General features: G+C 35.7%; 3 protein-coding genes across 5 annotated transcripts; 1 reads left to right on the forward strand and 2 right to left on the reverse strand.

The window, feature by feature from the left end:
• Nucleotides 1-38: 38 nt before the first annotated feature.
• LOC105966543 (AP-1 complex subunit gamma-2) lies at nt 39-10052 on the reverse strand. Of its 2 annotated transcripts, XM_088826758.1 has the most exons (18): nt 9680-10009; nt 7073-7375; nt 6747-6888; nt 6164-6337; nt 5869-6048; nt 5539-5693; nt 5053-5143; nt 4489-4652; nt 3973-4027; nt 3460-3582; nt 3273-3368; nt 2931-3058; nt 2488-2592; nt 2125-2378; nt 1626-1874; nt 1370-1545; nt 892-996; nt 39-561 (listed from the first exon to the last, which is right to left on the reverse strand). In XM_088826758.1, the coding sequence occupies exons 1-18, from the start codon at nt 9709-9711 to the stop codon at nt 466-468; spliced, it is 2628 nt and encodes an 875-aa protein (XP_088682884.1). In that variant the 5' UTR covers nt 9712-10009; the 3' UTR covers nt 39-465. The 2 variants fall into 2 exon arrangements, with proteins under 2 accessions (XP_088682884.1, XP_088682885.1); XM_088826759.1 differs by lacking the exon at nt 892-996 and having other exon boundaries at nt 39-525; nt 1419-1545; nt 9680-10052.
• Nucleotides 10053-10622: 570 nt separating this feature from the next.
• Nucleotides 10623-13018, forward strand: LOC105966562 (NHL domain-containing protein). 2 transcript variants are annotated; one of them, XM_012991129.2, is made up of 6 exons: nt 10623-10785; nt 10857-11033; nt 11330-11494; nt 11709-11906; nt 12072-12169; nt 12251-13018. In XM_012991129.2, the coding sequence occupies exons 1-6, from the start codon at nt 10716-10718 to the stop codon at nt 12356-12358; spliced, it is 816 nt and encodes a 271-aa protein (XP_012846583.2). In that variant the 5' UTR covers nt 10623-10715; the 3' UTR covers nt 12359-13018. The 2 variants fall into 2 exon arrangements, with proteins under 2 accessions (XP_012846583.2, XP_088683075.1); XM_088826949.1 differs by having other exon boundaries at nt 12255-13018.
• Nucleotides 13019-14142: 1124 nt separating this feature from the next.
• LOC105966559 (uncharacterized) lies at nt 14143-17001 on the reverse strand. The gene is made up of 7 exons (XM_012991123.2): nt 16527-17001; nt 16286-16366; nt 16013-16189; nt 15620-15790; nt 15331-15546; nt 15143-15234; nt 14143-15052 (listed from the first exon to the last, which is right to left on the reverse strand). The coding sequence occupies exons 1-7, from the start codon at nt 16612-16614 to the stop codon at nt 14387-14389; spliced, it is 1491 nt and encodes a 496-aa protein (XP_012846577.2). The 5' UTR covers nt 16615-17001; the 3' UTR covers nt 14143-14386.
• Nucleotides 17002-19384: the final 2383 nt, after the last annotated feature.

A 19384-nucleotide genomic window follows, 5' to 3' on the forward strand; every position in this document is an offset into this window, starting at 1 on the left:
AGCAATTTCAAATACGTGAGATGAGTGACAAATATCCAGGATCCAACACAAACTCTATGTTACAAATAAGCATTATGAAATCAAATACAAATGTTGTATAACAAATCTATACCTTACAAAACTACAAATCTAAACTCAGCAACACGGGAAAATCGACACAACAGCTCCTCGTATGCGTGCCTCAAAACGAGAAAAAAAATTGATTTAAACAATAGCTTACAGAAAATTTTAACATTTTCTTATAATGATGTACATAAACTGCTCTTTTAAGGGAGAAACGAAGAGTAAGAGGACATGCAAATGGTACTGGCTCGAGCCACTCAAATTCTAATCACGACGTCACATCACCAAAACAATTATCATTAAAAAAAAAAAAAAAGTTCACCTGAAACTGCAATAAACAAGAAGATGCTTCTCTGTCACCAGAATAACAAAAGCTCTTGCGCAATCGAGATTAGATCAACTTCACAAACCACGAGGGAAGTTACTGATTTGCCCTTCCTCCAAAACATCTTTGTTGTTCGCCTGATAGCTTATTCTCATCCGCATAACCAGGGATTTCTGAAAGACACATCATAATCATAAAATGCACATTAACTGACGAAATATATAAGAGTACATGTTCGATTATAAAATTGCATCTATACAAACATACTTCCAGTGGGGGTGGGCCGTGGGGGTGTACCAGAAACGAGTGCAAATAAATATATATCTATACTCATAGACCTATCAATTCTAAATATTGTATCCATCCTAGTCCCGTGTGTTGAAATCTTGCTTTCTATTTTACGTGATTAATATGCTACAATTCCTAAAATGTTGCTTGCTTTGATCTGAATTGGAAGAATATTACAAAAAAAAAAAAACGCATGCGCACAAAAATTCTATTACCTTGCCGTGCTGGCTGTTTGAAACTCGTAGCTTTTGCGAGATTGATCCATTACCGCTTGCTGGAAGTGTATTACTGCTAGCTGGATCCAAGTGCAGTTGAAGAAACTGTGGATTGGATACATAACAATTTATATAAATCAACATGGATAAAAGCCCATTCTAAGAAACAACAAAAGTATTATGTAGCAAATTCTACACTCAAATATAAAACAACAGCTGCTGCAATAAAAGGAAACCCTCAGGAGAGCACAATCAACAAAGACGAAGAAACTTGACTTAGAAACCGTTACATGATAAATTTTCAACAGCAGTGAATAAAAGCAAGGACTTACTTTTCTAATTCTCATTTTAATTAGTCAGAGATTGTTGTTAACATATGCAAAAGGGTACATATATCAATATTTAGTAGTCAGCACTCCAGCTCATGCAAAGAGAGAAAAATAAATGCTACTGTGAGCAGATAAAGACAGTGAATTACCTTCGGAACAGCGGCCTGGAATACAAAATTGGAGTAGATATCAGGCGACTTGTTCGAAAATTGAGCCTCGATCAGAGTAATCTGTGGATTTCCAGGTTCCTTTGAGAACTTGAAAGTTAATTGTAGGGTGCTGCTCTCAAATGCAACAATTGACGGATGGGTTGTGCCATTGGTTTCTGCATTTGAAAGCAATTATGTCAAATTACTAGGACAGATTAATTATGAGAAGTAGATCAAGTGATGGGATAAACGATACCAGGTGTTGATGAGGTGGGTCCAAAACCATCCAACAAATCCATCATTGAAGAACTTGAAATTGGGGAAGATGCTTGTGCTGAAGGTGCAGAAGGGGATGTTAATTTGTCCAAAATACCCTCTGAACTTTTATTATCTTGACCAAGTGAAAACATGTCAGCCACGGTCGAGTTACTTTGAGCTGGAGGAGTTCCAATTGACAAAAGGTCCAGCAAGACGTCTGTTCCGTTCTTTTGGGTCTGATTAGTCCCTGCATATTAGAGGCAAAAACAAACTGCTTATTAGATACTAAATTTGATTATAAATGTCTGCTTATTAGCTGTCCAAAGGACTTATACTAGAATGTGCCTCTTAAAACTCGTCAACTTTTGGAACTGTTCAACAGAGAAAAGTAATAAACCACTTTCTGAGGGAGCACATTTCAAAGAAGTTTAGACAAACATAAACTGCCACAAATCCAAATTAATTATTGGTGTCACTTCGCATAAGAAAAAATCAACCTTTTGAAGATGGGGACAGGTCAACCCCGAGAAGATCCTGAAGAAAATCTCCACCGGAAGGGCTGGGGGCTGGCATGTCATCTGAACTGAGATCAAGTAAATCAACAAGAGGAGCTGATGTGGGTTTTGCAAGACCATTTGGCATTTTTGGCAGACCTCCTTGTGAAGTTGAAACAACATCTGGAATGGAACCAGCCCTCCTACCATTATAAGTTGCCTCATCGAGCACTGGAATCCTTTCAACCAATGCAGATCTGAATAAAAGCATACAGTGTCATTCTAGATGTTGGAACCATGTAGTATAGAAGCAAAGAAAAGAATTTGCAAATATACGAATCAATGTCAAAAACCCTGTATCTTTACCTGATTTTCTCATGCTTCTCAATAATAGAGTTAAATTCGATGGCTCTTTGTTGCAGCTCAAGCACAAGACTTCCCTTTTGATGAAGGATGATTTCATTTATTCTCCTGTAATTTATCAGAAGTGATTCCTAACTTGACATAGGAAGCTGAAGCAGCAAACAACAATATCTGAACAAATGCCATGACATTATCCATACGATGGGTATAAGCACATGCCAAAAATTTTAGTATCTTTTTCCACCGGTAAATTGATGCAAAAAGATATTGGTTAAAATTGAAAAAGGTTTCATATGAGACGTGCAGAAGTGTTAAACAAAACCAAAAGAAAGTAGAAATGGAATGTAACATTAGATATATATTTATGTGGTGAACATTTTCATTAGTGATTACTGTATAACCTGGCAAAACAGACATAACATGTTGAAAAAGTAAAGATAACATACTTTGCACATGAAGGATAACGACTTGATAGCTTTAATAAGGAAACCAAACACATAGCTCGAGTAGTGAGATCCCAAGAATGACGTTTAATCGCAGTTTCAACAACACCCACAGCATCGGCCTCAGTTACCTGGCTCCATTCAACAAAGTTATCGAAGTTGTATATGGAAAAAGAAAACTTTGAAGCAAAATCACACGACTAATGGTACTGGTGATTTTAACAAAACAGAAAATCTCCATCGACATCCATAAAAGAATTCTGGACCACTTCAATTATAGGTACACCAATTTGATATTTAAAAAAAAGGTCATTATTAAAAATCTAAAAAAATACATGAACTCACAGTTATTGGGGCCTCCATGTCAAGCATACCAGCATTACCAACCAACATTTCCCCATATTCTCCAATGCACCAAACAGCAACTCGGACGAGAGATTCCTGGTGAAGATGCATAAAAGGTTAGGAAATGAATGGAAGCATACAAGAAAATTTAATCAAGTTTCTGGAAGAGTATGCCACAGTAGTATACCTGTTCACTTGATGCTTGTACAGCCTTGTATAGCGCTCTAACAGTATAGCCATGGAGGTTAGAAGTATTAGTAACAACAACAATAAGGCCATGCCACACATCATCCTTCACATAATTTCCAGCCTGTTACACTATCATAACAATCAATTCTCGCTTTAAGTGAGATAAGAAAACGAGATACAACAGGAAGCTGCAGCTCTGCCTAATCTACAGAGATTTAATCATATAGGATACTATTATAGAACTCGTGAATAACGGGATAAACTATGAATGGATAATTCAAACAGCAAATTAAATCACTAACTACAGTTACATTTTTTTTATCTGTTCTGAAACTTTGCTTGGGCAGGTGATATAAACAAGCATGTGTGAAAAATAAGTAGGAAAAGACAAAGAAATAAATTTTACGCCCCAGGCTAATACATGGGTATCTATGTCAATTATAAAGACAAAATTCCGCCTTACAGTAAACATATCAGTACAAATAGAAATTCCACAAAATACGAAAAATACCTCGGACAGAACTTTCACCATCTGATCAATATACCACTTTTTTTCAGGGGAAAACCTGGAGCACCACACAGCAGATGAATGAGGCTATAAAATACAGCAGTAAACTGGGAGATGCATCACAGTTCAAGTTCAACCAAGATATTTGTATGTAAAACATAGATATTGCATTTCATGCATGGACATTGAACAAATTTGAAGGGAAAAAAAAAGGAGAATGGGGTGGGCCCACCAATCACTTGTTTTTCAGACCCCTCATGGATGATCAGTCATTAGAGGGCATATGAATGAGTTCACAGAGCCCCAATCTCGTATGTATTTGGGGATGTGAAAATCAATCAACAATTAAGATTTCTAACAGCTTGCTAAGTGTGACACACACACAGCTTGAGTTGCTAAACACCCACACATTGTACGCACTTAGAAAAACCTAGCCAACATGTATTATCCTATTATAAGAGTGATTAGACTGGGAAGACAAGTAATCATTATTAATGAACTTAAGATAATTTAACTTACTTCTCCAAAATTGAGCAAATTTTGGCCGTGAGGTCCTCCTTAAATTCTGGGTCAGTTACTTCTAGATAGTCAATAAGCTCCTTTGTCAAAGCCTTCACATTGCTGTCATTTACAAGAAGATAAACAAGCTCCAGAGCCCTTTTACGGATTGAAGCATCTGAATCCTGGTATCAAATAAGCGTCCATAAGCAACTAAATCTATATCTTATCCAAGAATTTTAAGATAACTGGGCAAACCAACAGAGAAAAAGAAAGAAACATATAGTACAGCTGGTTTGCTCCGGAACTTTTGGGGACTGATCCTCGTTGATGTCAAATATGGAAATTAGCATAGAAACAACAAAGTGGACTTATCTGATTTCGTTACTGAATATCTGATATCTAACCAGGACATGAAACATACCAAAGAGCTAAAATCTTAAAGAACCCAATTCAATACTAAGGTAATTAGGTGCACAGTACTTCTCAGAAATAAATATCACACTGAAACAGACAAAACCAATGGAATAGGAAAAAATTACAAAACCTAATCAATTTGAGGGAAATAGAACAGAACGCAGATACCTTTACACATTCCACAATCGTAGCACGATGCCTCTGCACCGCTTGACTATCTAATGTAATAGCTCTCATGAGCATATTCAATGCTACATATCTGGAAAAAGAACAGTTTTCAACTTTACCAGATATTTCATGATCTAAAAAAAATGAAAACCAAAACTCTTCTAAAGAACAAATAAAGTAGTACTATGAGTCTAATTGCAGAACTCTAACAGAAGAACCGGTTTTAGATTTGATCCAATTCAATAAAACCTGATAACAGATACACAAATTACATGTGAAGTTTTATTGGATATCAGCACTTCATAGTTTAACGATATAGTGATCCAATTAATGTAAAGCTTTGAAATATTTTTACTAGATCTTGTAAGAAACAAATGTCTTCAATCGTGTAAATCATCAAAATAATCAAAAGGAAAAGAACCAGAAGAAACAGATTGCACTGCGACAAGTCATATAATGTGATCAAACCAAATTAATGAAAATTACCTACTATTGTTGTCACGGCTGGACAAAAACCTTCCCAAAATGTTGACAGCAAGTACCCGTAATCCACCATTATATTCAATGCTCATGATCGTAGCAACACATTCATAGAGGATGGCATTGCCTGCGTTTTTGTTTGACTCAGTTTTAGTTGCCACCTATAACATCACGAAAACAGAATAACCAACACTCAGTTGAAGTAGCTAATACCAACTTTGAAAGCATTGAATCGACAAATTCAAGGGTCAGAAACTGGTAAGAGACCGCTTGAGTTATTTATCCTCTCTCTTTGTTCTCGTTTACAGGAAGGTAGTGCACAGAATGATAGCTTACCTGGGCAAGAATATCATTCATGGTATCACTAGCATCGGCATCTCCTTGGCCCAACACATGCAAAAGCTTGATCAATCTAATATGAAGAAAAGGATCCGCGATCCCGGAAACATCATATTCAGGTGCATATGGACTGTTTGTGAGATCCTTTAGAACTTTGACCAAGCCATCTATGCATTTCTAGAAATATAAAAGAGAAAAAGGAAAGAAAATTAAAATCATTTCAAGTGCGTGGTCTCATAGTTTGCCCTGCTGGTTTCCCTCCAGGAACAAATAGAACTGGCATATCGATTACCTTTCTAAAATATTCAAGAGCCTCTGTACTGACTTTACACATATCTGTACAAAGCTGGACTCCAGTTAATAAAACTCCATGGTGTTTTTCTTTCAGTAAGGAAGCAGCAGGATTTATGAAGTTCTCTGCCAGGTCGGGAACTTTCTTTATTATCCTTATTGTGCATAACGCTGCCTGCATTATGACACAAAAAGTAAGGTCCACCATGAGCAATGAAATGTTTCCTTATACTCTGAGTAAGCAATTCTAAACATTCTGGAAGCAAGTGAATTGAAGGTTCAATTTCTCCCATAGCAATTATCTTTTCTACCTTCAGAGTTGGTGGTTGTCCATGGAGCATTGACAAGTCTATTAAATTACTACTAAAGATAAATTTCAGTTAATGGATAATGAATATGGCAAGTGTTTTAGGATTAATTTCAGCATTATAAATCATTACAGTACAACACTTAATGTTTTATAAGTAGTTCTGATAGCTAAAACACAAACTAAATGGCATATATAAGAGGTAGCTCTACGCAAAGATATTAAAATTCACGTTATACATAATTAATCAGCGTTCAAGAAAATTCAGAAAACTTACTTTCTTCCTAATGTTAGGGTCCCTAAATTGAAGTAGTCTTTCAACTTCTGGAGCAAGATCACGAGCCATTTCTGCAGAACATATATTACCCAAGGCACAAAGAGCAAGTCCAACGATATATTGGTTGGTATGATTTAAGTCTCTGTACACAAGTTAAGGTATATAAATGAACCATAAAAATGACTTCTCTAAAACATAAAACCACAGATCTGGTAACGCTTTCATTTGTATGCTAACTCACTCTTCTTTTGCTTGATGCGGATATGGACATGCTAAAAGTTACTCATTCTAACATTATATAAAGAGAATTAAGTGTAGATGGATACTGTTTTATTGAGTTGGTAACGAGCATCAAAACTTCCTGTCTTTCATCAAGAAGCAACATAAGGCCAAGATATCCTATCCTCTTCTCTGGGAATCCTGAAGATGCAATTGACTTCAGGCATTCCATTTGACCGAAATGTGTTGGGTAACCAAGCATGTGAATGAACATGAGCTTCGCCAAATTGCGATGCATATAATCTTGGCCATTTTCACTAATTGCATCTCGAATGGAAGCACATTCTTTTCTTATAACACCACGCTCCTCCGCAGCAGTCTTGCAGGCACGTATAGACCGAATCATGTCCCTATCAGAAAATAATAAGTTTAATGAAGTATATAACTCAATCGTAAAATCTTGAATGAATAATAAGCACAAAGAAAACAGAACTGAATGTATAAGGAGGCAGATAGGCTTTAAAATTGGAACTTATAAGTTATATATGTATGCTGGACAGTGTTCCCTACCCAACGACGAAAAGAGGATAGGTCCAATAACATTTATACTGCAGAAAAATCTAGGTATAGGATTTTAGTTTCAAGTTGCAGAGTGTGGTTCTTTGTAGACAAATAACACACATTTCCAGGAAACAAGAGGATACTTCAGAGGTTTAAAGGAAAATCCATATATATATATATATATATATATATATATATATATATATATATATATATATATATATATATATATATATATATATATATATATGGAAGTAATTCCCCAGACCAACATATTAAACGCCCACCATCCAGAAGCAGTTTATATGAACAAGTAAATCAAGTAAGGGAGCATCAAAGATTTATTATGATTAGACAAGCAAATACACTTTTAATAACTCTCAACTGCGAAGGCGGAGCATTTCCCATTCTTTCCAAACTATGAAGCCTAATAAGAAATCCTATTAGTATCATCACCCATATAATGATTTAGAGGCAAATGAGTTGGTGTTCAAGAAAGGTTTATAAAATCTAGACTTCAATAACTTCTACCATGTTATGTTCTCTTAGTTGGGTATTAGCAAAGACGCATAACGCAACCAAAAAGAGAATATGGTGTACGATGCTCAGTTGTGGATGGAAGGCATATGGACACTGTTTTGGAATGCAAAAGTGAATGTAATGCCTATTTGAATCCATTATTCTCCTTCTGGAGACAGCCATATTAGATGTATAAGTGAGCCAGTTCGAAGGTTCCGATAGTCAATGGTTCAGAAATTTTTACACAGCAAAATGACATTAGTTCTTATTTCTGTTTCTTGCCCTTGTGTACCAAATACAATACTTGAGGTTTTTGCTATAAATTTAAAGAACCAAATACTTTAAACAGAATTACTAGTAGAGACTGCTTATCTTCTTCACAACTTATATTTTAGGCATAATTAAACAAAATTGTGCACTATCAATCCATCCAAAACTTTGGGATGCCAAAAAGAGCACCGACATTTTAATTTTTCCCCTCCCCCCCCCCCCCCCCCCCCCAAAAAAAGATGAATCAATGAGTTATTAAATTTAACAACTGCTTCATGCTTTCTAACTCCTGTTTTCCCTCAGGCAATTTAGCTAGTCAAGCTTCTGAATTCTTAAGTTCCCAAACTTGGCTAAGAATTTTTTTTTTTAATTGTTAAAATGTTTCTTTCCCTTTTGCTCTCATGTACAAGTATTTTTCCTTCTATTAACTATGTAGTAGATCTCTTTCAACATAAGAATAACTTCCTCCCCACTACTACTCGCTCTCACTGTCACTTCCCTTGAAATTCCGAGACAATCTATCACAGCTCCATCCTACAATCCCCCTCAACCCCCGGCTCTTTAGAGAAAGAGTAATCACCCTGCTCTCGCGTATACATTACCATACCATAAGAATTATGTCCTTTTTCACAACAACCAGAAAATACTTTTCATAAGCATCAGAACATCTTTTGCCACAGTCCATCAAAAATTATCTTTTTTTCCATACTAACTTCATTTGTTTCTCATTATCACAGAATTATTAATTAATGTTCTAACATCCCCCTTTTTCAATTTCTTCATAACGCATTAGCAGGAAATGAACTTTAACTTCAGATGGATTCCGCGAAGTGGTCTATCTGCACGGATACCAACTAACTTCTCGCAGTTAACATAAAACAGTCGATGATACCACTGATCTAGTTGGGCAATATAGTATGAGAACCCAACTAATATATGGGTACGACTTACGAGAATCGGCAACACGGTATCAATTATAATTCCACAAATACACTTTTGCAAAGTTCGCATTTTATATTAATCTCGCAATGCCACTGTATTTCATCAATTCGTTTACAGCCATTTACCATCTTGTTGATCAGTTGTAGAATCACTCATAAAACTACCGTTTCCTCCCCCACCAACTTCCAGGCCAGGAAAATATTTACAAAAGAAATATCAATATTAATCAGATTACGAGTAACCCTACTAACCCCCCCTAAATTACATACAAGAGCAACATTAAACCCAGTTAAAATCAACAATTTCAAATCGTAACGATCTTAATTACGCACAATTGCCACATTTGATCCCTCAACAGTCGACTGAAGAGCTAATAAATTGAAGAATAAACAAAAAGGAAAACAAAGAAACAAATCACTAACCTGAGTCGGGTGCCGGAGGAAAAGGGATTCATGATTTGGTCCGTTTTGAAGCTCCGAGATAGGTCTACCAGATCCAGCTGCGATTCTTATCGAATTTTCAGTCACGCTAAAAAGCTCAATCGCCGCCGAGAAGCTCCTGAAAGCGGTAACGAGATCAGCGAAAATAGATGCAGAGATCTGGAGAAGGTGAAGATCAAACTTTGGATCTGGAATTTGATAATGGAGAAAAAAGAATGGCTGCTACAGAATTATTATATTTTATGTAATATAATTAATTAATTGAATTACAATCAATTTAATGGTGTCACAAATTAAATTATAATGCGAAGAGAAGTATCATTAGAGAGAATGCCAAAGTGAACTTCCACATGGTGGAATGGTGGTTTCAGCCCAATTATTTTTTTACTAGTATTTGAAAACATTTTTTTTTAAATCAAATTACGGAAAACACCCATCAAGAATCACCTCTCAACTATAAATTTTCTTACATGTTCACTCTTATGGTGTAAAATTCAACCTATGGAATGTTATTTAGTTTCTACTTGTTTTTGACAATCTGATATTTACAAACAAATAGACACATTTTATACTCATCTTGTTTCAAAAATGTGAAGTTCGAACAGGGTAAAACGGATACAAATTGAAGAATATTTCGTATAATCTAGAAGATTCTATTAAATTTAACACCAGAATGATGGACGTGTAAAAAGATTCGTAATTGAGGGAGATGATTAAAATTACCCAAACATGAAGTGTTTTTTCGTAATTTAACATTACCTCAAGGTTGTCCGTAATTTACCCAAATTATAAATATATCATTCAAAGTTCAAACAATTTGTTAAGAATTTTTTTATGGTAAAAAATGAAAAAGGAAAAAAGAAAGAAGGATCAAGTTGAAATATTTGATTCCATTTCACAGAATAAATTTAAATGAATAAACATTTACACTCACTGCCATTTTTACTTCTGTGTGAAGGCAAAAAAAAGCCCTAGTGTGTAGTCGGCGTCGGCGATCATTTCTCTCTCTAGATCGGCTATGGCTTCTCCCGTATTTTGCTCCGTCATCTTCCTTATGCTCGTCCTTCTACACCAGATTACAGCTCAAGGTAACAAAAATTTTTGGTACCTTTTTTTTTTTTTTTTGGTGATACTGCTGAATTTACAGCGGATGGTTCAGGTGGGGTCATTTTCGAAGACGGCTACACAGTCAGCACAGTCCTCGACGGCGACAAGTCAAACGTCAAAGTCAACCCTCACTCTATCCTCCACCAATCTCCGCCGTCCGATGCGTTTGTCCTCCTCGACTCCGTTGCCAGCACTTTCTACACTGTATCGCTGCCCACAACCTCCAACGGTGTGTACTTGGCATTTAATTTGTAGTTTAGGTTTTTTTTTTTTTTTGTAACTATAATTGAGCTAGGGTTTCTATAGTTGATCAGCTTATTTGGGGAAGGACATGTGAATTGGACGAAATTCAATGCTTTTAAGATTTGATTTCTTATTTTGCAGTCAATGGAATGTATGCGTACAGGCACCGTTTTTTTTTCGGCAATCACCTCGTTAATTACATGTTTTTTTTGTCGTTAAGTAAATGGAAACGATGGACATTGATTTTAGATAATGAGTATTAAATGCAATTTTGTGTTGTAGAGACTGTTATAAAGAGCTTGGCTGGAAATGGCAAGCCTGGGTTTATCGATGGTGACTTGGCTTCGGCAAGGTTTAACAAGCCAAGGAGTTTTGCAGTCGACTTCAACGGGAATGTGTATGTTGCAGACATGTTGAATCGTGCCGTTAGGAAGATCACGAAAACAGGTAAATAAATATATCCGTAACATTTTCAAACTGAATATGCATTCATTCATCCTTATAATTTGCTTGAATTTCACGTGCTTGTCTGTTGAGAGAGATGTTTTACTGCGAGCTTTTGACCATTTTTTTTCATTCTGCAATATAATATGATTGTATTATGATGAAAGTCTGTGTTCAACTTTCTTTTTTCTCTTGATTGATGACATTATTATTGTAGGTGTGACCACAATTGCTGGAGGTAATTCACAAAATTCTGGCCGTACAGATGGCCCTGCACGCGATGCAACGTTTTCAAATAACTTCGAGCTGACATTCATTCCCCAAAGATGTGCTTTGATGGTCTCCGACCATGGTAACAGATTAATCCGTCAAATAAATCTGAAAGCAGCAGATTGTAAACGGCAATCTGGATCTGGTAAGCATGTGATGTACTTGTATTTACATAATTAACACATGCCCATTTTCCAAATTGTTCTTCGTGGCATATTCCTCAAAAGTACGAGAACTTTAACTAGGCAGTGAATCGTAAAATATTTGATCTTGCTTATGAAGAATAATGTGTACTATTTTATCTATGCAGTTCTAGGAACCACTTCTGCATGGCTTCTTGGTTTGGGACTATCTTGCCTACTAAGCCTAATTCTTGGTTTTGTCATTCGGCCATACGTATTTCCCTATGTAAGTGTTTTTTCTCACATACATACTTGCCAGATATTTAACATGAGTTAAATTCTCGGATGTTCTAACAATACTTTATAGACAGGGAGGTTCCGATCCCCGTCACACGTCCAGCTGGACACAATGCCTAATGAATCTGGAGAAACAAACTTTGATGCTTTGCTCAGGCATCAGAAGCGTACTTGCTAAATCAACCGTGTATACGTTTTCTAAGTACATTGTCTTGTTGAGCCTCTCTCAGTTATCTCTCATGTTTAGACCTTTGATGGTGAAATCTCGTAGTACTACTAGTTGTGCGAAATCGGTGTCTTTGCTCGACGTGGATGAAGTGTATAGCGGTAGTGGTGATAGTAATATAATACCACCTTTGATGGTGGAATCTTGTTGTACTAGTTGTGCAAAATCGGTGTCTTTGCTGGACCTGGATGAAGTAAATAGCGGTAGTGGTAATAGTAATATAGGTATCTCGTCGGAGATGGATGACCAGTTAAAGGATATGATTAGTTTTGGTGGAGGTCTGGTTTTACCTGCGAATGGTAATAACGAAACGGTGGAGCGAAAAGAAGAAGAGAGAGAAAGCAGTGACGTTTGGATGAGTGAGAAGGAAAGGGTAGATTGTATGATAGTTGCGAATTTTGTGAAGTTCGAAGAGGAAGCTTCTAGAGATTATTCACCGGAGTCTCTGCAGTGCAGCTTGGGTTTGATCAAGAGGAGATGAAAATATTATGCTATGCATCTTTTCTAGTAAATATTTTTATTATCTTATTAGAGCTTTTGCCACTTTTTTTTTAGCTTTCATGTGTAATAATACACTTATCTGGGTGTGGAAATCGGAACGGGATTTTCTAATTTCGTCGTTTTCGATTTGTTTGGATCTTTTTGGAACGAACCGTTTTGGGTGCGTGTGTTGCGTTAACCAATTATAAGCCCAATTTTCTTTTTAATGTATAACAAATTGCAATTTGTTACACCACTTCATAGATAAATAATAGGCCTAATCATAAACCATGATTTCTATAACAATAGCAAAAGCTCTCAATAATTTTGCTGATTAATCGGTCACGTGCACATGTGCCTCAGATCCTTGGTTTGAGACAACAGTCTTCTGATCTAAAATAAACTAAACAAATGTTTCACAACAAGATGAAATATATATTTATATATATATATATATATATATATATATATATATATATATATATATATATATATATATATATATATATATATATATATATATATATATATATAAAATATCCGCAGACATTCTTTCTTGCACATATTATTTATAATACAACATGAATGTCTGTCTGTATCTGTATCTGCTTTTGTAGTGTGCTGTTGCATGCAGTAGTAGTAGCTCAGTGTCATGTTCATATTTATTTTATCAAATATTTAATTATTTAGCAACTTTGGATCTGTTGACTTTCTTGCACAACCTGTCTTAAAAAACAAATCTTTTTTTCTTTTTGTTTTTTGTCTTGGGCTAAGAGGTTTCAAGGAAATAGTGACTGCAGCCAATGTCTAAATCCCATCAATAAATATAGGGTAAATTACGACACCACCCTCGGAGTAAAATCAAATTACGAGAAAAAAAATCCATTTCATTTGGGTAATAACAACAAACCCTTCGCTATGAATCTTCTTATAAGTTTATCGTTATGGTGTCAAATTCAACATAATCTTTTATATTGCGTAGAATGTTTTCTAGTTTGTACTCGTTGCATATCTTATGATCATCTTGTTTCAAAATGTGGAGTTCGAATGAGGTAAAACGAATACAAACTGGAGAATATTCCACATAATCTAAAAGATTTTACTAAATTTAACACCGGAAGAGTGAACGTGTAAAAAAATTCATAATTGAGATGGTTATAATTACCCAAACATGAGTGATTTTTTCATAATTTGACCGTACGGGAAGTAGCCGTAATTTATCCATAAATATATATTCACAGAGTTAAGGAAGACAATAAAGAAAAAGACAGAATATATTGATCTGAATTAAGAGAGAAGAATTCAATTAGTTTCTTCCCAATAAACAAGATAAATTCCACTCTCCATATAAATATATATAATATATATACTAAAAACACTATCTTAATTTCCCACCTAGCTATACCCCAAAACCACTGAACTCAAAGCCAAATGAACAATTTCAAATCATAAACAAATCAAACAAAAAAAATAAACATTTTACTACACGCGCAAGACGAATCAACGCTCGTGCATGTAATTCCCTCTCGAACGAACATTCTTACGATCGTAAGGCGGTGGAGCAAATCCATAATCGAGAGGCTTTATAACCACAGCTTCTCTCTCCTTATCTTGCTCTTGCACAGCTCCAAAAACTATCTCGTTCGTCTTCTCAGAATCTTCCTCGTAGTAAGTTTGCGAGGCCGACGAACGGTACTGATTAAGATTCTGCTGCTGATGAACCTTCCGGAAGTTTCCGTCCAATCCGGAATAGAAGGCGCGGCTCTGTTTAAGCTGCTGCATTTTCTCGGAATCTTCCCTCATAAACGCGTACGTCTTTTTAGGAGTAGGGGTTCGTGTTTCGATCGAAGGTGGCATGTCATCGTCTGGTATAACGAAACTATCTTGCACCGGCCAATTATTCGAATACTTGATCTGCTGATGGTTATTGTTGTAATATTGGTAATTGTTTAGAGTTTGCTGTTTTTTCTTGAAAATCGGAAAAACCCCTCCTAGAATATCTGCAAAGGATTCCCCGGTTTGTGCCACGAGCCTGAATAAAGATCCCATAAAAGATTCTTCATGCTTTTCTTGATCTTCTTCGTTCGGGATTAGTGGGGGCCGCATCGAAGACTTCAATGGCTTCTGATTCTGATATATGCTCTCTTTCATGACTTCATTATCATCCTTCAAAAGCAAATAAGACTGAATTAAAAGAAAAAAAAATGGATCAAATTGGAGAATATAATCGAAAGTCGATTAATAAATTAAACTCACATTTTGAGAAGATACAATAATCGAACCAACTCTTCGTTGGAGCAAAGCTAGCATATAACCAAAGAAGCCAGCTGCTACAAGCACAGCAATTCCTGCAAAACGAAAAAAATAGAAAATATAAATATGCGAACTATAATATATATATTACGAAGATGTAAGTATAGTGTGACGATGCAATTTCTTATTACCAAGGGGAAAACCACTTCCGTACTGATAAGCACAGTCATCGAAATTAAGCTGTATTTCCCTAATCGCTTTATTTCCACGATCAATAACAAGAAGCGAACAGCTACTCCCGAGATACAAAACATCAAAATCGTTCGAGAATTTAGCGTCTTCACTCGGTCCGTCCACGTGTCCACCTCCTCGACCCCTTTGTTTGCCTCCAGCAATTGTCGTCACACCTAAATTCAAGAAAATTCTATTTAATTTTCAAGAACTATACATACATACATATATATAGATATATAGAATAACCTGTATCACTGATTTTTCGAATGGCCATGTTATCGGTGTCGGCAACGTAAATGTTTCCTCTGTCGTCAACTGTAAGACCCTTCGGATGATTCATTCTCGCTTCTCTGAATTTGCCGTCTACGTAACCGGAATATCCATCTGCAGACCCTGAAATCAACCTCGGCCTGCTATCTACATTTTATCCGAAAAATTACCGAAACTTAGCGCCCACAAAAAAACGGCAATCAATAACATAAACTAATCGAACAATCAGCCACCGATGTGAAGCAACATTAGTCACCAAGTTTAAGTCTATTCTGATTCGAGAAACACGAAATCAAGAAGCATATATAACATGACAAGATCTAAAAACATAAAATCGGTGATTAAAAGCCATGATCTAAAGAACTTTACACAAGGACAAAGCGGAGGATATTTTGTAGAGATTGCTGTTGGCAGAATCAAGAATGAGAAGGTCTCCGTCGGTCAAAACTTCAACGGAGTAAGGCTCGATCCCAAGTTTGCTGCCGTCGAACACCGTCTCCACATTGTACCCGCCTTCGAACTTCATCATCGGACGCCCCGACATAGCTGCAAGAAACCCCCCAACCGGAAACATAAATTCAAAAAAAATTAATTCAAAAAAAAAACAGAGCATCTAATCTAAATCTAGAAGTATTTATTTACCAGTTTTAGTAGTGGCCTTGAGCGACAAAATCCATTTCATCAGCATGGACAATGCGTTCGAGAAAAACCCATTTACAATTCCTGCCCCACAAAAATAGGAATTATATATATATGGAGATAACTTTTACAACAGATCAGATTAAAAAAAGAAACAAAAAAATAAAAAAATCTATAACGTCTGTAAAAGCATATATCTATATCTATGTATATATATAGAATGTGGGTGTTTTTGGATACTTACTGGCAGGGGAAGAAGGGGCGGAAACAGAGCAGACGCCGCCGAAGAGGAGGAGGAGGGTGAAGAGCAGCACAAACACGCTTTTTCCCATTTGAAAGATTCTGTGAAGAAAAAGAAGTGTTCAAAAATGGAGGTGGGAGCTCAGCATTGCCTGAAAAAATTGAAACCCTAGCGAATCGAAAAGGGTTGTTGTTGGGGTGAAAGGTTTTTGAGATTCTTGATGGAAAAAAATGAGCAAAAAGAAAAAGGGGAGGCGGAAAAGAAAGTGATGGGTTTTTTTAGGCGAGTGAGTGAAGGAGAGAGGAGAGTGTGTGAAATGAAAAAGGTTGATGAGAGAGAGAAAGGAAGACTGAAAGAGACAAAAGAGAGAGAGAGAGAGAGAGAGAGAGGAGAGAGAAAGGGGTTGGGTGTGTGGAGGAGGGAGGGAGGAGGGTGGGGGGCCACTGCCACTGGTGAATAAAAAAGAGTGCCTGCCAACAGAATCGTATGCTGATTACTGTGTGTGTGTGTAATAGTGTGTGTGTGTGTGTGAGGGAGGCAATCTTGCTGTATTAATTTGCAGCTTATTTCTGCAAATGACTGTGTTTATATGTGTGTGAGATTAATCTTGTTACTTGGATTGTGGTATTCTTTTCAAGTCTGGAAAATATATATATTGTCTTTTTTTGTTTTTTCAAAAAAAATTTTATTTTTTTTATTATGGGCATGTAAATGAATGATGGTATATAATAATTTCATAATTTCGATTTAGATTTCAATTTTCACCCAAGAAAATAAAAATGGTAAATTACGGTTACACCCCTAAAGTAAGATCAAATTATGAAAAAAAACCCCTCATGTTTGGGTAATTACGACCACTCTTCTCAACTATGAATCTTCTTACACGTCCACCCTAGCGGTGTCATACTTAGTGGAATCTTCTAGATTACGTGGAATATTCTCCAGTTTGTATCCGTTTTATCCAATTCGAGCTCTATATTTTGAAACATGATGATCATGAGATTGTGGCATTTGAAACTGCATTTTTTTGCACAAAACGAGTACATACTAAAGAATATTCCACGGAATCTAGAAGATATTGTTGACTTTGACACTATAAGGGTGGACGTATAAAGAGATTCATAATTGAGGAGTTAGTTGTAATTACATAAACATGAAAGGTTTTCGTAATTTGACCTGAACTAGTTCAGGGGTAAAAAACTAAATAGTGGTTTTTCACCTGCAAAGAGAAGGTACACTGTACAGTTGGATTATAGATTCTTTACCAAATGCAGGGTGTACCAATTTTATTTTATTTTCACTATTTTCATAAAAAGTCCTAATTTACAACCAAATTCAGGTGCTTTTAATAAGAAAATCTAAGCCAATAAGATTGGGGAGATTTTACAGAGCAGTAAATTTATAACGTTTGTAATATGTTGTCATAATTCATTAATTACTTTAAGTAGTAATTAGGAATAATCAATAATTATGTTGTCCGGGACCAATTCCTAGGATATAATTATGAGCAATTTTCCTTTAATTAATGATTATCTGCTAGAATCTAGTATGGGGTTTAGTCATTAGTGTTTCTTTGTCATACTAATCTGCAAATTATGATTATTTTTTTTTGAGTTTATTTATTTATTATTTTTTTTGCTTTTTGGGGGTGAATTTACTATTTAGGCCCCCACAGTCAAGTTTATAGAAAGATGGGGACATATAAATAGACAGCAAGTGGGCCTTCAAGATGGCCCAACTACTTTATTCTCTCCTTCCCTTTTTCTATTTTCTTTCTTCCTTTTCTTTTCTTTTAATAATTTAGCCATAGTCTTACAACACACGAGCATGTACAATTGGAATCGAACTCATTAACTATCTATTGTCTTAAACATCGATCCTTGCGACGTCAAATTTATTTACTGAATGAGGTATTTTTTTGTAAGACAATACATGGTTGAAGGGTTACAATTGTTCAAAAATAAAATTATTTTTGGTAATTCGAAGTTATCTCAGACGGTTGCCATAATTTACTCGTATAAAAATGAGAAAAGATCACTCAATCATGTTAACGGTAACTTTTCTTTTCTTTTTTAAATGGTCAACGATAAGGCCAATTTTATTGATGGAGTGGCTTTTTTTTCTAAATCTTTTGGCAATTGGCATGTATAGGAGGCCTAAAAAGAAGAAGTTGAAAAGTATGGCTTGCAAAATTTGCTTTTCCATTATTTTATGCTTATTAATATTTACCATGGCCGGTCAGACCGCAAACCGGTAGAATTACAGGCCGATTGGATATTAAAAACCGGTTAAGTCGAAAACCAGGGCCAATAGGCCGGAAACCAGTTAACCAGGGCCGGCCCAAGCCCAAGGCGAGCAAGGCCGTCGCCTTGGGCCTCGGAAAAATATTAGGGCCTCAAATTTTCGTAAATTATCTATATATAAATACATGTACATTTTCATTTATAAGTTTTCTTCAGCTCAGTTGGCAAAAGTAATGCTATTTGGTGGTGGAGGTCAAGCATTCGATCCCTAGTTAAGACAATAATTTTTTTTTTTCGTTTTTTTACTCTTATGGGCCAAGGTAATAAAGCCCAAAATATAAATAAGAAAAATATAGCCCAAAATATAAATAAGAAAAATATAGGGCTAAGCTAAATGGCCCAAAATGGTAAGTAAATAATTGAGTTTTTTAAAACAAAATTCTCATAAGCTAAAGGGCCCAAAATGGTAAGTATAACTGAGTTTTTTAAAACAAAATTCTCATATTTTGAAACTTTTTAACATAGCATAATACACCACAAAAGACGAATATAATTTGTACGATTGTCGTAAATCTCGATAATTAATTAAATTTGTCTATAATTATCTCTGTTCTTTCA

The sequence above is a fragment of the Erythranthe guttata genome, chromosome 12, assembly GCF_056151865.1.
Source record: "Erythranthe guttata isolate IM_541 chromosome 12, IM_541, whole genome shotgun sequence".
NCBI lineage: Eukaryota > Viridiplantae > Streptophyta > Magnoliopsida > Lamiales > Phrymaceae > Erythranthe > Erythranthe guttata.